This window comes from Panthera leo, chromosome A2 (genome assembly GCF_018350215.1).
Source record: "Panthera leo isolate Ple1 chromosome A2, P.leo_Ple1_pat1.1, whole genome shotgun sequence".
Lineage (NCBI taxonomy): Eukaryota > Metazoa > Chordata > Mammalia > Carnivora > Felidae > Panthera > Panthera leo.
In genome coordinates, this window is record NC_056680.1 from 9,874,213 (window position 1) to 9,895,725 (window position 21,513).

The window sequence follows — 21,513 nt, forward strand, 5'->3', positions numbered from 1 at the left end:
TGGAGACCGAACAACTCTTCCTCCAGAATTCCAAATAATAAGTAATAGTAAATGTGGAAGGGATGAGGTGCATGGAAAATTACTAATAAACAAACACCACAGTAACACTTCTATGCACACAATCTACCCAGAATGCTAGCATGAGCGGGTAAACTGGGAAACAAGATCTTTGCAGAGCCTCAAAGGGTTTCATCCAAAGCGTATCTCAACTACTGTACTGTAAAAAATATTTTTTTAACGTTTATTCATTTTTGAGAGACAGAGCAGGAGTGGAGGAGGGGCAGAGAGAGAGGGGGAGACACAGAATCCGAAGCAGGCTCCAGGCTCTGAGCTGCCAGCACAGAGCCCGATGCGGGGCTTGAACCCACGAACCACGAGATCATGACCCGAGCTGAAGTCAGCGCTTAACGGACCGAGCCACCCAGGCGCCCCTCAACTACTGTACTTTTGACGTATGTCCACAAATCCTTCCAAATTCTCCCTTCCCAAAAGGTGGAGCTTCGTTCTTCTATCTTGGGGGGTGGTCGGAAGGGGTGTTTCTGGACCCGAGTCATAGTTACGCAGTATGTTTGGTCTGTGAAAATTCTTCCGGGTGTCCACGAACGATCTGTGTGCTCTTCCTTAAGCGTGTCATACTTTGATCAAAAGTGCAATTGATGGGGCTCCTGGGTGGCTCGGTTGGTCGAGCATCGGACTCTTGGTTTTGGCTGAGGTCATGATCCCAGGGTCATGGGGGCTAGCCCCATGTTGGGTTCCGCGCTGAGCATAAAGCTTGCTTGAGATTCTCCCTCTCCCTCTGCACCTCTCCCCACCTCCTGTTCTCTCTCCCTCTAAAATAAAAAATAATAAAGAAGGCAAGAGAAATGCACAAGGAAAGAAGGAAACAGAAGTATCTGTCCCAGAAATGCACATGTTGGCGTTAGAATCGTAACAATATACAAAGAAGCCACAACTAAAGCTACCTCTAGGGGGTGGGAGGGCCTGTGACAGGATTATGCAGCGGGGGATGTCTATGCTGCTGGCACAGTCCCATTTCCTGACCTGAGCGGTAACAACATGGGTGTCTTGTTTATGATTCTTTCAACTGCACGTTCTGGCCGAGTCAGCTGACACTCGCTTGTGAGACCTGATGGTTGACTCTTCAGGACTCTGCTGACCACGCAGACGTCATACTGGTACCTTGAAATTGGCCGGAAACCAACAGCTGCTACAAACCAGGGTCTTTTTAATTTCTTTCTTTCTTTTTTTTTCTTTCTTTCTTCTGGAGAACTCATTGGTAAACGCTTCCCAGCACATCCCAGCCTCTTGATGTATGTTATCTTAATTAAACATTTTAAAGTTACTTTTTAATGGTGGTAAAATACGCATAAAATTGATCATCTTCGTCGGTTTTACGTGTCCAGTTCATCTGTCTCCAGCGCTCTTTTCACCTTGCAAAACTGCAACCCTCTACCCATAATATATTCTTTGTGATCTTTAAGATTTTCCCTTGGAGGGCATGGATTTTGGAGTCAGGTGGCTCTGTTTGAATCCCCATCCCCGCCCCCACTTACTAGCCAAGCTTGGGCCCCTTCTGTCACCACTCTGTGCCTCAGTTTCCTTATCTGTAATATGGGCATAATCTTAGTCCTAATCTCATAGTCCAGTGGGTCTTAATAGTGCGGTTTCTGGGGTGCCTTGGGTGACTCAGCTGGTTGAGCAGCCGACTCTTGATTTTGGCTCAGGTCACGGTCTCACGTTCGTGAGTTCGAGCCCCCCATCGGGTTCTGCGGTCACAGCGAGGAACCTGCGACAGATCCTCTGTCTCCTTCTCTCTGCCCCTCCCCACCCCCTTTCTCAAAAATAAATAAATGTAAAAAGAAAGAAAGAAAGAAAGAAAGAAAGAAAGAAAGAAAGAAAGAAAGAAAGAAAGAAAGAAAAAGAAAAGTGCCGTTTCTGGAGCAGCGTAGCAACAGCATGGCCTGGAGGTTTGTTGCAAATGCAGATTCTCAGATGCTCTGTAAATAGGGCCCGGGAATCTGTGTTTTAAACGAGCCCTCTGGGAGATACTGAGGCTTGCTCAAATTTGAGAACCATTATCATAGGTCACTGGGAGGATGAACCAGATGGAAAACACTTAGAGCAGTGCCTGGCCTTGTAGCCTAGCCCACACTGCGGAAGCAGAAACGCTCATTATCATTGTTATTCTAGAGGAGACCCAGCCCTATGCGGGGGTTGTATCTGGCTGTGCCCTCTCTTCGGGTCTGGTGGGGTCTGGGTCCCCGGTCTCTGCTGAATCGAGACCTTCTCGCCCTTCTAGATGAAGATGACAGTGAGCTGGAGGACGTCACTCCGTCCCTGGTTAAAGGTTATCACTTGCTCCTGGAAACGGGAAAGGTCGGGGTTGGGGGGGGGCATGCCAGCCTCCCCTCTGCTGGAGGAGATAAAGGAGGTCACTTGCCTTCTCCGTGACAGGTGGGGGGAACCCGGGGTGTATAAATGGGGGGCCAGGAGGCAGCAGGGACACAGACTCCCAGGGAGGTTGCGTTGCTGTGCCCCAGCGTCCCAGGTGTTCCTGTCCAGCATGGCCAAGCGCTCGCTGCTGCTGCTGCTGGCCGTGTGGGTGCTGGCTGGGGAGCTGTGGCTGAGCACCGAGGCCCGGGCATCACCCTACGGAGTGAAGCTTTGCGGCCGGGAATTCATCCGGGCCGTCATCTTCACCTGCGGGGGCTCCCGATGGAGGCGGTCGGACATCCTGGCCCATGAAGCTACGGGTGAGGCTGGGGGGGGGTTGCGGCTGGGGGGGGGGGTAGTGTGGCGGGGAGGGGTGGACAATGGATGGGACATGGGATGGTCCAAGGAGCCGGGGATGGAGATGAGATGAAGGGCCAGGGCAGGAGAGTCCCTGTCCTATGATGTACAGCTGGGGAAACTGGCCCAGGCCTCAGAGCTGTGCCGAGGCAGGGAGGAGCCGGTAGCAGACCTGCGGAGTCGTCAGAGAACTGGCCGCGGTTTTTGGAGCACCTGCTGTGTATGAGCCTGCCCTTAAGGATGGGGGGTCGGGTGGGAGATGGGACGCCATTGAGAAACTGACACTGAACCGCTTTTCAACCCTCTGCGGAAGGTAGCGTGAGGGGTGTGGTGTATACAAGGCCAGATTTTGCCACCTAGCTGGTGACCCTCCTGGCAAGTTGCTTACCCTCTCTGAGCCTCCTTATCTGCAAATGAGAGGCACAGTCCCCGAATCTTCCCAGGATGGCTAAGTGGCAACACTGAGTCAAAGCGGATCAGGACGGTGGGCAGGGGGCTCAGTCTGGGCTCAAGCAGGGGGCATGGGGCCTGGTTTCATGAAGGGCAGGAGCCTGGCGAAAAAATTAAACGAAAGTTTTCATGATGGTGATGATATAAAGGTGGACTTGGAAGACACGCTGCCTGGGTTCAAGTAGGAGGCCTGCAACTTAATGGCCACGTGTTCTTGTGCAGGTTGGTTTACGAAACCGTGCCTCGGTGTTCTCCTCTGGAAAATGGGCATGGTAATAGGCGCCCCCACCTCATGGGGTCGTCATTGTGAGGAATAAAGGAGTTAGCCCACTAAATCCTTTAAAACAGTGTTTGGCAGAGGGTGCCTGGGCGGCTCAGTCGGTTAAGTGTGTGACTTCAGCTCAGGTCACGATCTCACAGTTTGTGAGTTCGAGCCCCACATCAGGTGCGCTGTTGTCCGTACAGAGCCCACTTTGGATCCTCTGTCTTTCTCTCTGCCCTTGCCCTGCTTTTTCTTTCTCTCTCTCTCCGTGAAGACTCAATAAACATTAAAAAAAACCCACCAACAACACAGTGGTTGGCACATGGTAAGTATATGGTGAGTGCTTCTCGTGTGCCAGACTCTGTTCTAAGCTTTTCCATGGGTATTAATTCTGTCATCTACTCCACGTAAAACCCTAGAAGGTAGGCATTATTATTATTATCCCCACTTTGCACACAAGGAAACCAAGGGTCGGAGAAGTACATTCATGTGCTCCAGAGTATAACTCAGAGAGGCTCCCAAACACATGCTCTTAACCATCAGGTCCTCAATGAATAAAGAGTAGGAGAAAAGAAATGACAAGAGAGGACAGTCAAGCTCTGTGAGGTTGAATAATCTGCCTGTCAAAACTGGAAGGTAGGCCTGAATGGGATGAAACTTTTGACCATGAAGCTGCATCACAAGAATAGAAGTAGCTGAGACAGCCTCTGGGTGTGATCGCAGCTGAGCCCCAAGCACTAACTCTTTTCATCCTTCACCTTCCCAGACACAGACTCTGACACAGACAGCGAGCTGGACGGGGCAGTAGCCTCCAGCGAGTGGCTGGCCCTGACCAAGTACCCCCGGGCTTTGTACGCAGACCGACCTGGCTGGCAGGGAACTCCAGGGGCTCTGCGCCCTGTCCGTGATGTCCTGGATGGCCTCTCCAGCAACTGCTGCAAGTGGGGGTGCAGTAAGAGTGAAATCAGCAGCCTCTGCTAGACCAGTGACGGGGTGGCCAGGGGCCCAGGGGCCAGCTGGGCACCTGACTCTGGCCCCTCATGCGTTCATTCATCTGCAAATCAGGGCTCAGGCACCGTGCACTGGGACACGCCGCCCCCCCCTCCCCCCTTAACCCTGACCTTTGACCAGCCTCTCCTAAACCTGAGCAAACTTCCCCTACCTGGCCAAATGGGAACCTCTGATCCTGACCCCTGACCTCTCCTTAGGTCATATCATGCCTTTGCCAGGCCTATACCGTTCCCTGCCGCAGTGGCGCCCCTATTGTACTGAAACCGGCCACGCTGACACCTTTGCCCAAACTGTGATTCTCTCTTGCCCCAACTGTGGCCACTCTTCCAAATTACGCCCCGGCTCCATTCCAGCCTTTGCTGGTTGCCTTCTCCCTGCCTTCCAGCCCCTCCTCCTCCAACCCCACCGGCTGGGGTTCTAGAGCTGTGGACCCTAGAATAATGGTGGGGACCCCTGGGCTCCCTTCACCCATCCTGGGGTGGGAGGCTCGGTGGGGGGGGGACCGATCGGAACCTTCTTCGACCCCAATAATAAAAGTTCCAAAGGACTTTGCGGCGTGTGCCTTGTTGCGGGGTGGGAAGGGGCACGGGTTTCACAGAGCTCGGCGAGGCGCGCAGCACCCGCCAGACGCCCCGGGCCGTTTTCCCCTCCCTCTCGACAGCCCCAGCCTGCGCCGCTGGGGACTTTCCGCCACCGGGAAGGGGCGGGGACCCGGAGCGCAAGGTGCGGAGGCGGCTGGGAGGGGAGGGGCGCTTCCCGTGGCCGCCTGGGTGCCGGACCCGGAGAGCGAGGCGAGCGGCGCTGCCGCGCCGGGCAGGGCCGGGCAGGGCCGGGCAGGGCCGGCCGGACTCGGGGCGCGGTAGGGGGAGCGCCATGCGAGGGGCCCGGGCCGCTCCCTTCCGGCCGCGGCCGGAGCTGGTGCTGCTGCCTCTATTGTCGCTGCTGTGCCACCGGAGTCGACCCCAGGGTGAGTTCTGGAGCGAGCTCGTGTCGGGCGCTCTGGCGCCGCGCTCGCCCCGGGGGCGCAAAGCCTCCGGGTGCACCGCAAGTTTGCGGAACGACCGCCGCCTCTCTGCACCTCCTGGGGCGGGGACCGCGCCAAGAGGGCAGCTGGGGAACGGGGGTCGGCAGCGAGGTGGGAGCCCGAGGCCCGGGGGTGGGGTGGAGGCTCTTGGGGTGGCAACAGGATGTGGCTGGCAGAGGGAGTGGAGTAGTTATGCCCAAAGCCTGGGGAGGGGTATCCAGCGCCCCCTTCCTACTGCTCGCCTCCGGCAGGGACCCTGGATCGCCCTCCCCAGTTGGCAGAAGTCGGGGGAAGTTCAGGCTCTGGGATATGCAGGCGGCTGGGAGAATTGACCCTCTTCCCTGGGACCCTCCCACCTCCCTCTCCAGGAAGTCCCGGGCCACTGCAGTGCTATGGAGTTGGACCCTTGGGCGACTTGAACTGCTCGTGGGGACCTCTTGGGGATCTGGCAGCCCCCTCCACGCTGCACCTCCAGAGCCAGAAGTAGTGAGTACAACCGGCTGACGTGGGGAAACTGAGGCTTTGGAAGGGTGGCCAGTCAGGTCCCAGCATACTCAGTTGAGAGGACCCCCCCCCCCCACTCTCAAGCCCTTTCTTTGATTCCAGGTTGTGCATTTCCTTGCTGTGTGACCCTAAAGCAGTCACTTTCCCTCTCTGAGCCTCTCTTTCCTCCCTCACCAAATGGCCAGAATAAAGGGACCTGCCTCCCAGCTTTGGCTTTGAGGGTTCAACGAGTTAGGCACTGGCCAAGAGAAATTGCTTAATAATTAGAAGCTGGTTTTTTACTGCTGTGTGACCTTAGGCAAGTAGCTTAACTTCTCTGAGCGTATAAAAAGGATCTGGTCTGGTGCTGGGGACGCAGCAGTGAAAGAGGCCGACCGACAGCCTGGACCTCGTGGAAGTCACAGTTGAAGGGGGGAGACCTGGGTTGCTTCATGATGAATCACACCTGCAAACTCCAATTCATGTCGAATTTGGCTAAGTGAGGGAGGTGTAAAAGGGGCATGGAAAGGTGGGAACCACTGGTCGGGGAGGGGCTGTTGCCTTTTTAAGGAGGGGAAAATAGTCCTATCAAATTATGCCATCTTTTTTTCTCAGCCATTTTTAAGTGTTCGGTGGCATTCGGTACATTCACATCGTTGGGCAGCGGTCCCCACCGTTCCTTTCCAGAGGGGCCTAGGTTTAAGCCCCCTCGGTTTAAGAGGGGGCAGTCGGAGAAGGTCCCCCCTTGTTTAAGGAGGCGAAATTCGCATAACACAAAGTTAACCATTTCAAAGCGAACAATCCAGTGGCGCTCGGCACATTCACAGTGTTGTGCCACCACCTTCTCTACTTCCAGAACACTCTCATCACCCCAAAAGGAAGTTCCATCCCACGAACAGTCCGCTCCCTATCGTGCTCCCCACCGGTCCCCGTCACCGCCATCCCGCTTTCTGTCTCTGTGGGTTTACCGGTTCTGAACATTTCATATAAAAGGAATTATACACTATGTGGCCTTTTGTGTGTGGCTTCTTTTACTTTGCATGTTTTTTTTTTTTTTTTAAGTTCATTTTTGAGAGAGAGGGAGAGAGACAGAGTGCAAGCAGGGGAGGGGCAGAGAGAGAAGGAGACGCAGAGTCCGAAGCAGTCTCCAGGCTCCGAGCTGTCCGCCCAGAACCTGATGTCCGGCTCGAACTCGTGACCTGAGCCGAAGTCAGAGGCTTAACCGGCTGAGCCACCCAGGCGCCCCTCACTTAGCGGGTTTGGAGGTTCATCCATGTTGTAGCATGAGTCAGAACGCCGTTCCTTTTTATGGCTGAATAATATTCCACTGTGGGGATTGACCACATTTTGTGTATCCACTCATCTGTTTGGTTTTTTTTTAAGCTTATTATTTATCTGGAGAGAGACAGAGAGAGTGAGTTGGACAGGGGCAGAGAGAGACGGAGAGAGACAATCCCAAATAGGCTCTGCACTGTCAGTGCAGAGCCCGGTTCGGGGCTCGACCCCACAAACTGTGAGATCATGACCTGAGCCAAAATCAAGAGTCGCCACCCAGGCGCCCCTCCATTCATCTGTTGATGGCCATTTAGTTTGTTTCCACCTTTTGGGAACCGTGACTAGCACCGTTAGGAACATACACCTACAAGCGTTTGAGTCCCTGTGTTCCATTCCTTTGGGTCCACGCATAGGGGTGGAGTTGCCGGGTCGCACCGCAATTCTGGGTTTAACTGAGAAACGGCCCAACTGTTTTCTGCAGCAGCTGCAACATTTTCCATTCCCGTAGGAGGGCTACGGTTTCTCCGCATCTTCACGAGCGCCTGTGTTTTTGTTGTTGTTGCTGTTTTACGAAGGCCTCGTTTTTGCATCTTTGCAACCTAATCCTTCAGGATATCCCCAGCGCCGCTCTCTGTCACCCACCTCTGACCCGTCAGCGAGCCTTGCCGGCTCCACCTTCTCCAGTATATCCAGAATCTGGCACTCTCTCCTTCCCCAGCACCCACCCTGGTCTAGCCCCCATCCTGGCCAGCAGAGCTGGGACCACGCAGTCCCCACCTCCTTCCTGGGCTCCGGTTTGCGCCCTCCCGGCGTGTTCTCCGCCACAGCAGCCAGAGGGCGCCCGTGGACACCTGAGTCAGGGCGCATCTGTCCACCTCCCTCGTTGCACCCCTGCCACGCGGGCTTCCTTGCCGGTCCTCAAACACACCGGTCGGTTGACCTCGAGGCCTTTGCACCGACTGCCGCCTCTTCCTAAAAAACGCTTCCCCTCCCCCGCCCACCACCACCCTGTACTGCACGGCCCCGCCCTCATATCCTCCGGGCCTTTGTTCAAAGATCTCCACCTCTGAGAAAGGCTCCTGACCACCCTTCTTAAAATAGCACTGTCTTTCCTCACCACATCACCGCACCGTATCCTCTCCACCCTGATGATCGTTCTGTGTATCGCGTATAACCGCCATCGATTATATATTTGTGTGTTTCTCGTTGGCCTCCCCCTACTGGAGGAGCAGCTCTAGAGAGCCGGGTCCTGGCCTGCTCTGGTCCCAGTCCTGTCCCCAGCTCCCACAGCAGGGCCTGGCACAATATGGATTTGCTGACTGTACCGCTGCATACGTGTAAATGTGCCCGCCTGGAAGTAGGTGCTCAATAAATGCAGCGAGCAATGCTCACGTGGCTCGTGGCGGGCACCCACTGCTGTTTTGGTTTGTTTTTTGTTTTAAGCTTATTTATTTATTTGGAGAGAGACAGAGACAGCTCGAGCAGGGGAGGGGCAGAGAAAGGGGGAGAGAGAGAATCCCAGGCAGGCTCCGCCCTATCAAGTGCAGAGCCCAGCGCGGGGCTCGGACTCAGGAACCATGGGAACATGACCTGAGCAGGATCCAAGAGTCGGACGCTTAACCGACTGAGCCACCCAGGTGCCCCTCCCCCTCCCCTCCCGCCAATGCTGTTCTAAACGTTCCACGTATTACCACGCGGTTTATGTTCTAAACGTACGTGGTAATACATTCCACGTCTTACCTCATTGATTCCCCTCGCTCTTCCGCCCTTCGGCAGGTGCTTCTGTCACCCTCATTTTGTAGATGAGGAAACTGAGGCACAGAGAAGTGAAGTCATTTGCTCAAGGTCACACAGCCCTGAAGCAGCAAAGCTGGGATTTGAACCCAGGCAGAGCAGTTATCATGATGGCTTTGGCCCCAACCCAATCTATACCCCCCTACCCCCACATCTCTCCTCACAGCCATCCCAACAGAACGTGGACTGTGGCAGTGCCCACTGGGCAGAGCTGGGTGACCATTCCGCGGGAACAGCTTACCATGTCTGATGAACTGCTTGTCTGGGGTACCGAGGCCGGCCAGCCTCTCTGGCCCCCAGTCTTCGTGAACCTGGAAACCCGAAGTAACAGGGGGGATGGGGGTGGGGGCGTGTTGTGGGGGGGGGGGGTGGGTGGTCCTGGAGCCCCCGGATAAATATGTCCCGGCCTCTCCTTCCTCAGTGAAGCCTGATGCCCCCCGGCTCTACCCTGACGTCGACTTTTCAGAGGATGACCCCTTGGAGGCCACTGTCCATTGGGCCCCGCCAGTGTGGCCACCCCACAAGGTCCTGGTCTGCCAGTTCTACTATCAAAGATGCCAGGGGACTGCCTGGACTCTGGTGAGTGTCAGGGGCCCCTCTTCCCCCACCCTACTCCAGGCAGGGTCCAAGGCATCATCCCCAAATCAGAGACCCAGCCCAGAACCCGTTCCTCACTTGTTCCTGGAGTCTGTCCCCATCTCACACAAAAGGCCTGTATGTTGCCTCTTGTTCAGCTAAAAAAAAAATCACACCCCGCCCCACCAAATAATCTCAAATCTCATGCAGTCCCAATCCAAACTCCACTTGGGAATTTTGAGAAACACAGTAAACTTCCTCCAGCCTTTTTGTGAATGCAAAGAAGCCCTCCGATAGCTTACATTAACCTTAAAATAACAGAAGACATTTAGAAAGCGTCTGCTGTGTGCCAGGCACTATTCTAGGCTCTTTATTGAACCCTTACAAGAACTCTTTAAGGTAGATGCCTTTTTTTTAATGTTTATTTATTTTTGAGAGGGGGGCGGGGAGGGCCAGAGAGAGAGGGAGACACAGAATCCGAAGCAGACTCCAGGCTCTGAGCTGTCAGCACAGAGCCCGATGCAGGGCCGGAACTCACGGACCGCGAGATCGTGACCTGAGCTGAAGTCGGACACTTAACCGACGGGGCCACCCAGGCGCCCCGAGGTAGATGCCTTTTATACCTACTCGCTTTACAGATGAGGAGCAAGGCTTGGTTTAAATAAACACTAAAAAATAATCAATAAAGGCAGCTGACATTTCTGAGCACCTGCTGGGCATCATCAGGTCCCAGGCTAATTGCACAGATTATCTTGATGAGTCCCTCCCAACTTTCCTTTATAGCAGATGCTTTTACGATATCTGTTTCACAGTCGGGGAAGCCAACCTCAGAGAAGCTAAGCACCTTCCCAAGCTCGCACAGCAAGAAAATGGAAGAGAACCCTAGAGCGAGGAGACCCCAGAAGGAGTTGGGGGACCCGCCCATGCACTTTGTACAACACAGAAGTTGCCAGGATCATTTCCTCTCATATCTCATTGGCCAGGACACGGTCACATGGTCCCACCTGATTGTAAGGGAGGCTGGGAAATGTAGTCCTCAGTCTTGACAGCCATGTTCCCCGCTGATACTCAGGGCTTCTATTTCCAAAGGAAAACGGGGAGAATGGATATTGGGGATCACCAGTTGTCTCAGGCGCCTCATGCAAAACATTGCAATATTGAAGAAAGTTGTCATTGTGATTATGCATGCAATTCAGAGCAATGCTGAGAGGCAGACTTTGGAATCTGACTGCCTGGGTATGACGCTCATCTCCAGCACCCACCTGCTTTGTGACCTTGGGCAAGGCACTTCCCCCTCTCCAGGGCCTCGGTTTTCCTCACCTGTAAAAGGGGGAGAATAACAGAATTTACTACTACCTACTGCTGTACATGAGCCATAGAGTGGCCACTTTGTCTCCTCTTTTTGCTGGCGGTTGTCCCAATGTCAAACCCAAAAGGCCTGGGTCCTGGGAATCCCCTTGGTCTTGTGCAAAGCAGAGGGCAGTTGGACCCTGCGGAGATACCAGGTCAGATACTCGCAACTCAGCCCTCGGCTTCACTGCTCTTCCCTGTCTCTCCGCCAGCTGGAGCCAGAAGTGAAGTCCATACCCCTGGCCCCCGTTGAGATCCAGGACCTGGAGCTAGCCACTGGCTATCGGGTGTACGGCCGCTGCCGAGTGGAGAACGAAGAGGGTCTGTGGGGCCACCGGAGCCCCGTTCTGTCCTTCCAGACGCCGCCCTCTGGTGAGGCTCTCCAGGCTTGCCCGACACCCTCGTCTCCCCTCCCGGAAGTCTGTACCACCGTGCCTCTCTCACTTGTACCCCCCTTTCCTCCTCCTTGGCAACTCCAAAAGACGTATGGATATCGGGGGATGTCTGCGGGACAGCGGGCACACAGGAAGCCCTGCTTCTGTGGAAGGTGAGCTGTGGGGCTCCGTCCCATTTCCCCGCGCATGTCAGGAAGCCCCAAATAACAACCACGTGGACAAGACAGAGGTGACGATGCTGATGCTGCCTTCTTGAGGTGACCCCAAGGCTTTGTGGTGGCGGGGGGGTGGGGGGGGCAGGGATGCTCAGAGAGGTCCTGGCTTAGGGCAAGCCTCCCCCAACGTCAGCTACTTCTAGGAGGTCTGAGCTGAGACACGAAGGCGGGTGCAGGCCGGGGGGAACAGCAGGTGCAAAGGTTTGAAAGGAAGAGTAGGCTCAGCTCCCTAAAATACAGCACAGTGCGCCAGGGCTCCGGTGGTGGTATGGAAGCGGAGTTAGGAGAGGACAGAAACCCATCCCCACTGCTCCCAATCCGTTGAGCACCTACGACGTTCCAGGCGTCGCTAGGCCCTGGCTCACAGTAAATATGGCGGAGGAACAAAACAGCAGGGCCCATAACCCTCTTGGGCCACATGGTCTAATATTAATTTTTTTTTAATTTTTTTTTTTTTTTTTTGAGAGAGACAGCACGATCCGAATAGGGGCAGAGACAGCACGATCCGAATAGGGGCAGAGAGAGAGAGAGACAGAGACAGAGACAGAGACAGAGGCAGAGGATCCGAAGAGTGCTCCACGCTGACAGCAGCAAGCATGATGCGGGGCTTAAACTCACAAATGTGAGATCATGGCCTGAGGCAAAATTAGATGCTTAATTGACTGAGCCACCTAGGTGTCCCTAGTATTGATTTTTAATACATTATTTTATTTTATATTAAATTTTAAAATGTTTATTTTTGAGAGAGAGAGAGAGAGAGAGATAGCATGAGCAGGAGAGGGGAAGAAAGAGAGGGAGACACAGAATCCGAAGTAGGCTCCAGGCTCTGAGCTGTCAGCACAGAATGCGACGTGGGGCTTAAACTCACAAACCATGAGATCGTGACCTGAGCTGAAGTCAGAAGCTTAACCAACTGAGCCACCCAGGCACCCCTATAGTCATGTTTTTAAAAAATATGATAAAGACTTCTGATTGTAACATTCAGTAGAAAGTGAAGGGGAGGGGCCCCTGCGTGGCTCAGTTGGTTAAACGTCTGGCTTCAGCTCAGGTCATGATCTCGTGGTTCATGAGTTTGAGCCCTCATTGGGCTCTCTGCTGTCAGTGCAGAGCTCGCTTTGGATCCTCTGTCTCCCTCTCTCTCTCAAAAATAAATAAACACAAGAAAGAGAAAGAAAGAAAGAAAGAAAGAAAGAAAGAAAGAAAGAAAGAAAAAAAAGGGAGAGAGAGAGGGAGGGAAAGAGAAAGAAAGAGAAAGAAAAGAAAGAAAGGGAGAGAGAGGGAGGGAGGGAAAGAAAAAGAAGGGAAGGGAAGGGAAGGGAGGGGGAGGAAGGGAGGGAAGAAGAAAATGAAGGGGAAATAAGGTAGCTACATGACGGCAACAATTCAGTTCACCAATATGATATGAGTACTAAAACTATATGTACCTAATAATATGGCTTTAAAATACATATAGCAAAAATTGACAGAACTACAAGGAGAAATATATGAATCCACAACCATTGTGGGAGAGTTTAACACACTCCTATCAGTAATTTCATAATAGATGAAAAACAAGTCAAGATCTAGAATATCTGAGCATGTGATTAGCAAACAACCTAATAGACTCACATAGGAAATGTCAGAACATGCCTTTCTTCTATGTACAATTAAGACATTTACCAAAATCAACTGCATACCAGGCCATAGAGCCAGTTTCCAGGGGCTTCAAAGGGGTGAGGTGATGCAGGGCACATTAAAGAATTCTCTAATTAGAACACAGACTGTACTGGGAATTGATAATAAAAACTGCCTAGAAATCCCCATATTCTGAATATTTAAAAGTTCAGTGAGCATTCACACCAGGCCCCCCAAAGGTTTTGTCTTTATACATCAAAAGGAGGGGCGCCTGGGTGGCTCAGTTGGTTAAGCGTCTGACTTCAGCTCAGGTCACGATCTCGCGGTCCGTGGGTTCGAGCCCCGCGTCAGCCTCTGGGCTGATGGCTCGGAGCCTGGAGCCTGCTTCCGATTCTGTGTCTCCCTCTCTCTCTGCCCCTCCCCCATTCATGCTCTGTCTCTCTCTGTCTCAAAAATAAATAAACGTTAAAAAAATTAAAAAAACAACAACAAACAAACAAACAAACAAACAAAAAAAAAAGGAGTTTGCTTCTAGGGGCACCTGGGTGGCTCAGTCGGCTAAGCGTCCGACTTCAGCCCAGGTCATGATCTCATGGTTTGTGGGTTCAGCCCCGAGTCAGGCTCTGGGCTGACAGCTTGGAGCCTAGAGCTTGCTTCGGATTCTGTGTGTGTGTGTGTCTCTCTCTCTCTCTGCCCCTCCCCTGCTCTCTCTCTCTCTCTTTCTCTCTTAAAAGTAAATAAGCATCTTTTTAAAGAAGGAGTTTCGTTGTAGGATCAGTTAACATTATTAGATAGGCTTTCATCTACAAAAGTTTCCAGTGGGGATGGCATTCTAAAGCCACAATGGTCAAGGGGCAGTTTTTTGTTTCCAGGACAGTGTTACATCCCTGGCTCTTGCCCATCAAATACCAGTCACATTTCGGCTCAGGTCATGATCTCACAGTTCGTGGGGTCGAGCCCCATGTGGGGCTCTTCGCTCACAGAGTGGAACCCGCTTGGGATTCTCTCTGTCTCTCTCTCTCTCTCTGCCCCTCCCCCACTCACATGCACATGCACCCTCTCAAAACAAAGAAACAAACATAGAAAACAATACCAGTCATTGAGGCAACCAAAAATGCTCACAGACTTCCCCAGAGCGACGATCCTGGAGGCTGCGGTCCTCTTTGCTCCACATTCCCTCCCCTCTGTACAACAGCGGGGATTTTTAAATCCCGAAGAGCCACGCAGGACACAGATTACGATGAAAGAGTAAGGCAGGGCCATGCAGGTGCAGGGGCAGATCCTGTCTGTCCTTAAAATCTTGAAATTTTGTTGGTCATGGGTTGTTTGGCCTTCATTGTGATGGAGTAGAATAGAATTTTTCTCGATTGCTGGGTTTTCCCTATCCTCCCCTTCAACTTTTGCACCCGAGGCGAGCGCCTCACCCTCCACTTCACCCTGGTTGGGGCCCTGGAACCGTATTCTAATTTCACCTGTGCCACGGAGCCCCCTAGAGGCTCCGTTGCTTCATCCGTAACACGGAGCCGGCAGAAATAGTCCACGGACTGGTTTGTCAGGCGGACCTCACGCAGACCCACAGCCACAGCGTGTGCCTGGCAAATGGGAGATAGTAAGTAACACCCTTTTCCTGTCGGCCTTCAGGCCCCGGGCCACTGCGTGCGGATGAGCTATAAAGTCTGGTTCCAGATTAAAGGACAGGAGCTGATCCGGAAGACGGCTGCCTGCTGCAACTTCTCCATCCCCAGCCAGGCGGGGTGGGTTGGGCTGTCTGCCGTCAATGCCACGAGCTGGAAGCCTCTCACGAACCTTTCTTTGGCCTGCTTGGGTAAGAGGCTCTGGATCTGCCCCGCCCCTGCCCCGCCCCCGTCCCGCCCCGCCCCTGAGAGGGAGGCGGGGCCTCCCAGCGTCGACCGCTGAGACTCCTCCCCCGTCCAGGTCCAAGTGCTGCCCCCCGTGGCGTGGTGGTCAGGAGCGTGGCCGGGAGCCCGGAACTGCTGGTGACTTGGCAGCGGGGGTCTGGGGAGTTGCAGGAGCACGTGGTGGACTGGGCCCGGGACGGGGATCCCCTGGACGCCCTCAACTGGATCCGGCTTCCCCCTGAGAACCTCAGAGCGCTATTGCCAGGTGAGGCCCGGGGACCCCGGGGTTCCCGTCTCAGCGCTTGCATAGCGGACTGATGAGTGGGCCTGCAGGAGAGAATGTTACGTTTAAAGTCTCATTAATTCATGCATGCGGTATTCACCGACCGTTCACGGTGGGCCAGGCCGTGTGCGGGACACTGGTGTGCAGTGAGAGCCGCGGGTGTCTGTTGGCATTTACCGTAAGCATTAAATGATTCAAACTGCCTTATCAAGTAGGCCTCTGTTATTATCGTGCCCGAGGTGTAGGTGAAGAAAAAGGCCCAGGGAGGTTAAGCAACTTCCCCGGGACCACACGGCAAATAGGTGGTAGAGCCAGGAGTTGAACCACATTATCAGGCCCCTGAAGCCAAACCCTGAGCCGTCACACTACCCTCCCTCTCGGCAACATCCCCATCGTCATGGAGCTGACTTTCTTATGGGTGAGCAGCCAATGAAACAAACAACAAAACAAATACACCGACAGTGTAATTGGGGGGGGGAAATAAAACATGGTAAAGGGGAGGAGGGCGCACTGCTATTTTAGAAAGAAAGGTTAGAAAAGGCCTTTGTGGAAGAGCCACATTTGAACCGACACCCGAAGGAGGTGAGAGAGGGAGCTGTGAGGATGCCTGAGGGAAAAGCAAGAGGGAACAGACAGCGCAAGGGCCCAGAGGCAGGAATGTGCCTGATATGTTAGAGGAACAGCGAGGAGGCCGGTGTGGCAGGAGTAGAATGCATGAGAGGAGAGAGGGGGAGGAGGTGAGGGCAGGGAGGTGACAGGCAAATTGTGCAAAGCCTGGTGGGTTACAAGGACTTGGGTTTATCCCGAGTGAGGTAGGAGCCATGGAGAGTTCTGAGCAAGAATGGATATGCCCTGACTCGGTTGCTCACAGGTGCCCTTTGGCTGCTCTTGGGGGGAGTGGACTGGGAAGGGGTGAGGGCTGGACCACGTGGGAACTGAGGAAGGGGAGAGAAGCAGGCAGGTTCTGACTGGGGAGTCCTGGGCAGAATTTTGGGGATCCACTTGGACATGTTTTGTTGGAGATGTTCATCCAAATGGAGCTGTCCATGGGGCTGTTGGATACTCAGGTCTGGGGCTTGCTATGAGTTCTGGACTGGGATGTGGTGCTGGGGAGCCCATCCTTGGTGTGAAGGACTTGGGAGATCACGAGAGGGAGGCATTGAGTGAAAAATTTAGGAAGGACAGAGTCCCGAGGACCATAGCATGTATGGAGAAAAGAGGAGGAGCCCCGATTTTAGAAAATTCCCATCTGGGGAAGGCCATGCAGCAGCCGTAGGCTTTGAGAAGGGACCTCAGGAGCCTCACCTACCATGATGGTTGGCGTCAGAGCCACCCCACGCGTAGCCCGGTGTGTTGACCATCTCCCAGCCTCCGGCACCTGTATTTCCTTTGCCCTGAAGCCTTTTTCTGGTCACTGAAGCATTTCGCCTGCCTAAGCAGCCGGCTGGAAGTGCTTGGGAATTAAGTCCCATGAGATGCAGCCCTCCACCGATTACTAGTAAGGGTTGGTGGATACATACCCCAGCTTCCTCCCTCCGTGGGTGGGTTGGCTCTCAGGCATGTGCTCTCTGCTGCCTCCTAGAGGTCGCCGGCGGGATTGAATTTCCATTGCCTACATTGGGAAATTGTTGTCATTTACTGGAGGGCTGCCTCTCTTTCCCTATTTCACTTCCCAGCCGCCCTGGTGGTGTTCTGTGGGGCTACCACCCAGGAAAATTACTTTTACCCAAATATTTCTCTCAGCATGTCCTTCAGGAGACCCAAATGAAGACGCCTACTGGGTAGGGACTGAGTAGGGGAGGGGGCGCCAACTCTGTCTTTGTCCCTCCACCCACCAGGGGAGTTTGAAGGAGGGGTCCCCTACCGAATCACAGTGACAGCAGTCTCTCCTTGCGGCTTGGCCCCTGCCCCCTCAGTCTGGAGGTTCAGAGAGGAACTAGGTAAGTGGTGGGGGCTGGAGAATGGTGGAACCCTCTAGAACCGTGACAGACCTTGACCCCCTGGCTTCCTCCCCAGTGCCCTTAGCAGGACCAACACTTTGGCGACTCCAGGACACCCCGCCAGGAACCCCCGCCATAGCATGGGGAGAGGTCCCAAGGCGCCAACTCCGGGGCCATCTCACCCACTACACCTTGTGCGCACAGAGCGGGACCGGGCCTTCTGTCTGCATGAATGGTGAGCTTCACTGCCCCTGTCCCCTGCTCCTAGCCCCCACAAGACCCACCCATCAGTCTACCCAACTCTCATCCCCAGATTGGCCCCTTGGTTCTCTCTCAGCCCCTGGGAAAACAACAGGGTGTCCTCAGCTCCCTAGGGGACAATAATCCTGTGGCTGTCAATATAACGAACTGCCATTTGGCCATTAAAGATGAAGACTTTGATCTATATTTATTGACATTGAGAGATGCCTGTCATGTTTTATTAAGCGAAAAAGATAAAAAAGATGACAAAACTCCAAGAGATGGTTCCATTTCTGTAAAAGAAACCCAGCACTGAGCAAAGCAGAGGTGCAAATATGGGGAGAAATTGTGCACCATGTCAGCACGATCACAGGGTTATGTGTGATTTTTATTTCAAGTATGTATCCATCGTTAGATTTTAAAAAATTTGTTTTAATTTTAGAGAGAGGGTGCAGACAAGGCAGAAGGGTAAAGGGAGAGAGAGAGAGAGAGAGAGAGAGAGAGAGAGAGAGAGAGAGAGAGAGAATCTTAAGCAGGCTCTGTGCTCAGTGCAGAGCCCGACGTGGGTTTCCATCCCATGACCCTGGGATCGTGACCTGGACTGAAATCAAGAGTCAGATGCTAAACCGACTGAACCACCCAGGCACCCCTTACATTTTTATATTTATATGTTATTAAATATATACACATGTATGTATTATGATTATTTTTAAAAGAGGACCATGTATTGGGGCACCTGGGTGGCTCAGTTGGTTAAGCATCTGACTTCAGCTCAGGTCATGATCTCGTGGTTCATGAGTTCAAACCCTGCATTGAGCTCTCTGCTGTCAGTGCAGAGCTCGCTTTGGATCCTCTGTCTCCCTCTTTCTCTGCCCCTCCCCTGCTCATGCTCTGTCTCTCTCTCTCTCTCAAAAATAAATAAACATTTAAAAAAAGGGCGGGGCGCCTGGGTGGCTCAGTTTAATGGCTGACTTTTGATTTCCGCTCAGGTCATGATCTCATGGTCCTGAGTTCGAGCCCCCCATCGGGTTTTGTGCTCACAGTGTGGAGCCTGCTTCGGATCCTCTGTCTCCCTCTTTCGGCCCCTCCCCGGCTCATTCTCTCCCTCTCTCTCCTTCTCAAAAATACATCGATGTTAAATCGTAAAAAATAAAACAAAATAAAATACCATGTTACAGACTATAGTTTGGCCCCTGAATCTCTTATGACTGTGATATTTTGCAACTTTATTTTTTTCACCTGCTGATTTAGCTTAGACATTTTCTATGGCAACATATCTGGATCCGTGCTCTTGTCTCCTATTATCCTGTAACAAACCAAAAGCTACTTCCTCTTTTAGCTTAAAAACAAAAAAGACAATTTAGTAAAAAAAAAAAAAAAAAAAAAAAAAGGTAGACAAATATAGCTCTGGGAGGTGCACATGTCTTCCCCTTATCTGGGGAGAATCTCTATTCACTGGGTCAATGTGCAGGTGAGGAATATGATGCTCATTCATTTAGTTTTTCAAATGTATGTCGTTTTTGAGGGCTTTCTGTGTGCCAGGCACTGATCTAGGTGCTGGGAATATGGCCCTTGTAGAGCTTTCTTTTTTCTTTCTTTCTTTCTTTTTTTTTTTAAGTTTACTTATTTATTTTGGGTGCCTGGGCGTCTCAATCGGTTTAAGCATCCGACTTTGGCCCAGGTCGTGAACTCGCGGTTCGTGAGTTCGAGCCCCGCATCGGGCTCTGTGCTGATAGCTCAGAGACTGAAGCCTGCTTCAGATTCTGTGTCTCCCTCTCTCTCTGCCACTCCCCCACTCATGCTCTGTCTGTCTCTCTCAAAAATGAATAAACATTAAATTTTTTTAATAAATAAAAATAAAGTTTACTTATTTTGAGAGAGAGAGAGAGAGAGAACGAGCACAGAGGAGGGGCAGAGAGAGAGAGAGAGAGAGAGAGAATGAATCCCAAGCAGGCTCTGCACTGTCAGTGTGGAGCCCAGCATGGGGTTTGATCTCAGGAACCATGAGACTGTGACCTGAGCTGAAACCAAGAGCTGGACACTTAACTGGCTGAGCCACCCAGGCTCCTTGTGGAGCGAACTTTCCTGTGGTCAGGGAGGACCTCACTGAGGAGGTGAAATTTGAGCAAAGAAGGCTGGAGTCATGTGGGTATCTGGGGAGAGTGTTGCAGACATAGAGAAAGCACATGCAAAGGCCCTGAGGTAGGACTTGACTGCCTCCCCAACCTCTCTGGGTGTGTCCTTCAGTGAGTGGCAACGCCCGGAACATCACCCTGCCTGACCTTCCCTGGGGTCCTTGTGAGCTGTGGATGACCGCATCCACCATCGCAGGACAGGGCCCACCCGGTCCCAGCCTCCGGCTTCACCTACCAGGTAGAGGGGCTGGGGTGGGACTACCACAGGAGGGGGTCTGCTCCATTTCAAGGAGATAGGGGTTTCCGAGAGAGCGGTGGTTATTGATGATGCCTCGGGGGCATTCTGATCCTGCAGAGTACTCTGGATTATCGGGCAGTGTGTGTGTCTCACCCTTTCGCCCATCCCTGACGACTGTTTTGTTCACAACCCTCCCTCCCACCCCAAGATGTCCCCCACCCTTAGCCCTTACCCACTCCTAAGCCCCGCCCACTTACCTGTCTCCCGCACCCAAGCCCTGCCCCATCCGTGATCCATACCCGATCCCTCCCCCATCCCTGGTGTCTAAATGTTCTCCTGTCCCTCCGCCTCAGATAACACCCTGAAGTGGAAAGTTCTGCCAGGTGTCTTTCTCCTGTGGGGCTTGCTCCTGATGGGCTGTGGTATGAGCCTAGCCACCTCTGGAAGGTGAGGCTGTCGGCCAGGTGGGTCTCCGCACAGGTGGGGAGGGCAGCCGGACCTGAGCTAAGCTTTGCGGCGGGGTGGGGGGAGCCGATGGTGAGGGGACACTCAGGGCTCTGTGACGCTCCCGGACTCTGCAACCTGGGCCTGGGTATCAGGTCAGCTAGATTCCCTGCCCTCTTACCTGCTTGCCAGGTGCCTCCACCTTCGGCACAAGGTACTGCCCCGCTGGGTCTGGGAGAAGGTTCCTGATCCTGCCAATAGCAATTCTGGCCAGCCTCACATGGAGGTGAGCAAAAAGGGGGGCTTACCTGGGCCCTCTGGGAGGGTGGCGGGTGCTGGGAGAGTGGGGAGCAGGTGGGAACAGAGGGGGGAGAATGGGGGGGGGGCAGTATCTCAGTCTCGTTTCTTCCCAGGAGATGCCTCAGGCTCAGCCCCTCGGGGACTTCCCCATCCTGAAAGTGGAAGAGATGGAACCACTCCCGGTTGCGGAGCCCCCCCAGGCCTCCACCCGGCTTGACTCTGGGTATGAGAAGCACTTCCTGCCCACCCCTGAGGAGCTAGGCCTTCTGGGCCCGCCCCCAGGCCCCACGTTCTGGCCTGAACCCACCACAAGCCAGGAGGCGGCCGCTCATTTGACGGATGAAGACACTGAGGATCAGGGAGGCTGAGTCACTTGCCTGAGGACACCCAGCCAAGGACCCCTACAGCGAAGGGCCTGGCCCTACGGGGGGCACATACGGATGGGCGAGGGAGCAAAGGAAAGCGTATGACGTCGAGAGTGGCAGCCGCCTCCCCAGGTCCGTCCCGTCCTGCTGCTGTAACAGAACTGGAGCCCGGCGTCCCCAGCCTCCCTCGCAGCTCGGCGCAGCCACGGACCAAGTTCTCGTCCACGGCACGTGAGCGGCAGTGCCGCGTGCCGACGCCCAGACTGTTCTCTTCCCTTTCCCGTGAGCTGGCACATCAACAGTGCCCGTGATCCCGCTTTAACTGCACCGAAGGGGAAGGTGAGGCAAGTAGGGGGAAGAAACCTGAGTCCCCAAGTGACCGCATGAATCAGAGCCACCCGGAGAAATAAACTTTTATGTTTTTATAGCTACGGTAGCTTGGGAACTTGCCACAGGAGCCGCGTATACCC

The 21,513-nt window shown here is 53.5% G+C and overlaps 2 protein-coding genes across 2 annotated transcripts; both read left to right on the plus strand.

Annotated features, from left to right (window-relative positions):
• The first annotated feature begins 2,549 nt into the window (after positions 1-2,549).
• RLN3 (relaxin 3) lies at positions 2,550-4,965 on the plus strand. Its single transcript, XM_042928665.1, has 2 exons — positions 2,550-2,753; positions 4,269-4,965. The coding sequence occupies exons 1-2, from the start codon at positions 2,564-2,566 to the stop codon at positions 4,481-4,483; spliced, it is 405 nt and encodes a 134-aa protein (XP_042784599.1). The 5' UTR covers positions 2,550-2,563; the 3' UTR covers positions 4,484-4,965.
• Positions 4,966-5,303: 338 nt separating this feature from the next.
• Positions 5,304-21,470, plus strand: IL27RA (interleukin 27 receptor subunit alpha). The gene is given in 15 exon segments (XM_042928663.1): positions 5,304-5,480; positions 5,906-6,023; positions 9,256-9,413; positions 9,511-9,668; positions 11,228-11,387; positions 11,498-11,562; positions 14,881-15,064; positions 15,175-15,363; positions 17,220-17,321; positions 17,398-17,556; positions 19,809-19,934; positions 20,288-20,381; positions 20,571-20,664; positions 20,792-20,953; positions 20,956-21,470. Coding segments are annotated over 15 exon segments (1,887 nt in total). The 5' UTR covers positions 5,304-5,386; the 3' UTR covers positions 20,980-21,470.
• The last annotated feature ends 43 nt before the right edge of the window (positions 21,471-21,513 follow it).

Coding starts and splice junctions, on each gene's coding strand:
- RLN3 (XM_042928665.1), top strand. CDS start 2,564: ATGGCCAAGCGCTCGCTGCTGCTGCTGCTGGCCGTGTGGGTGCTGGCT. Junction 2,754..4,268: donor CCTGGCCCATGAAGCTACGG/GTGAGGCTGGGG, acceptor TCACCTTCCCAG/ACACAGACTCTGACACAGAC.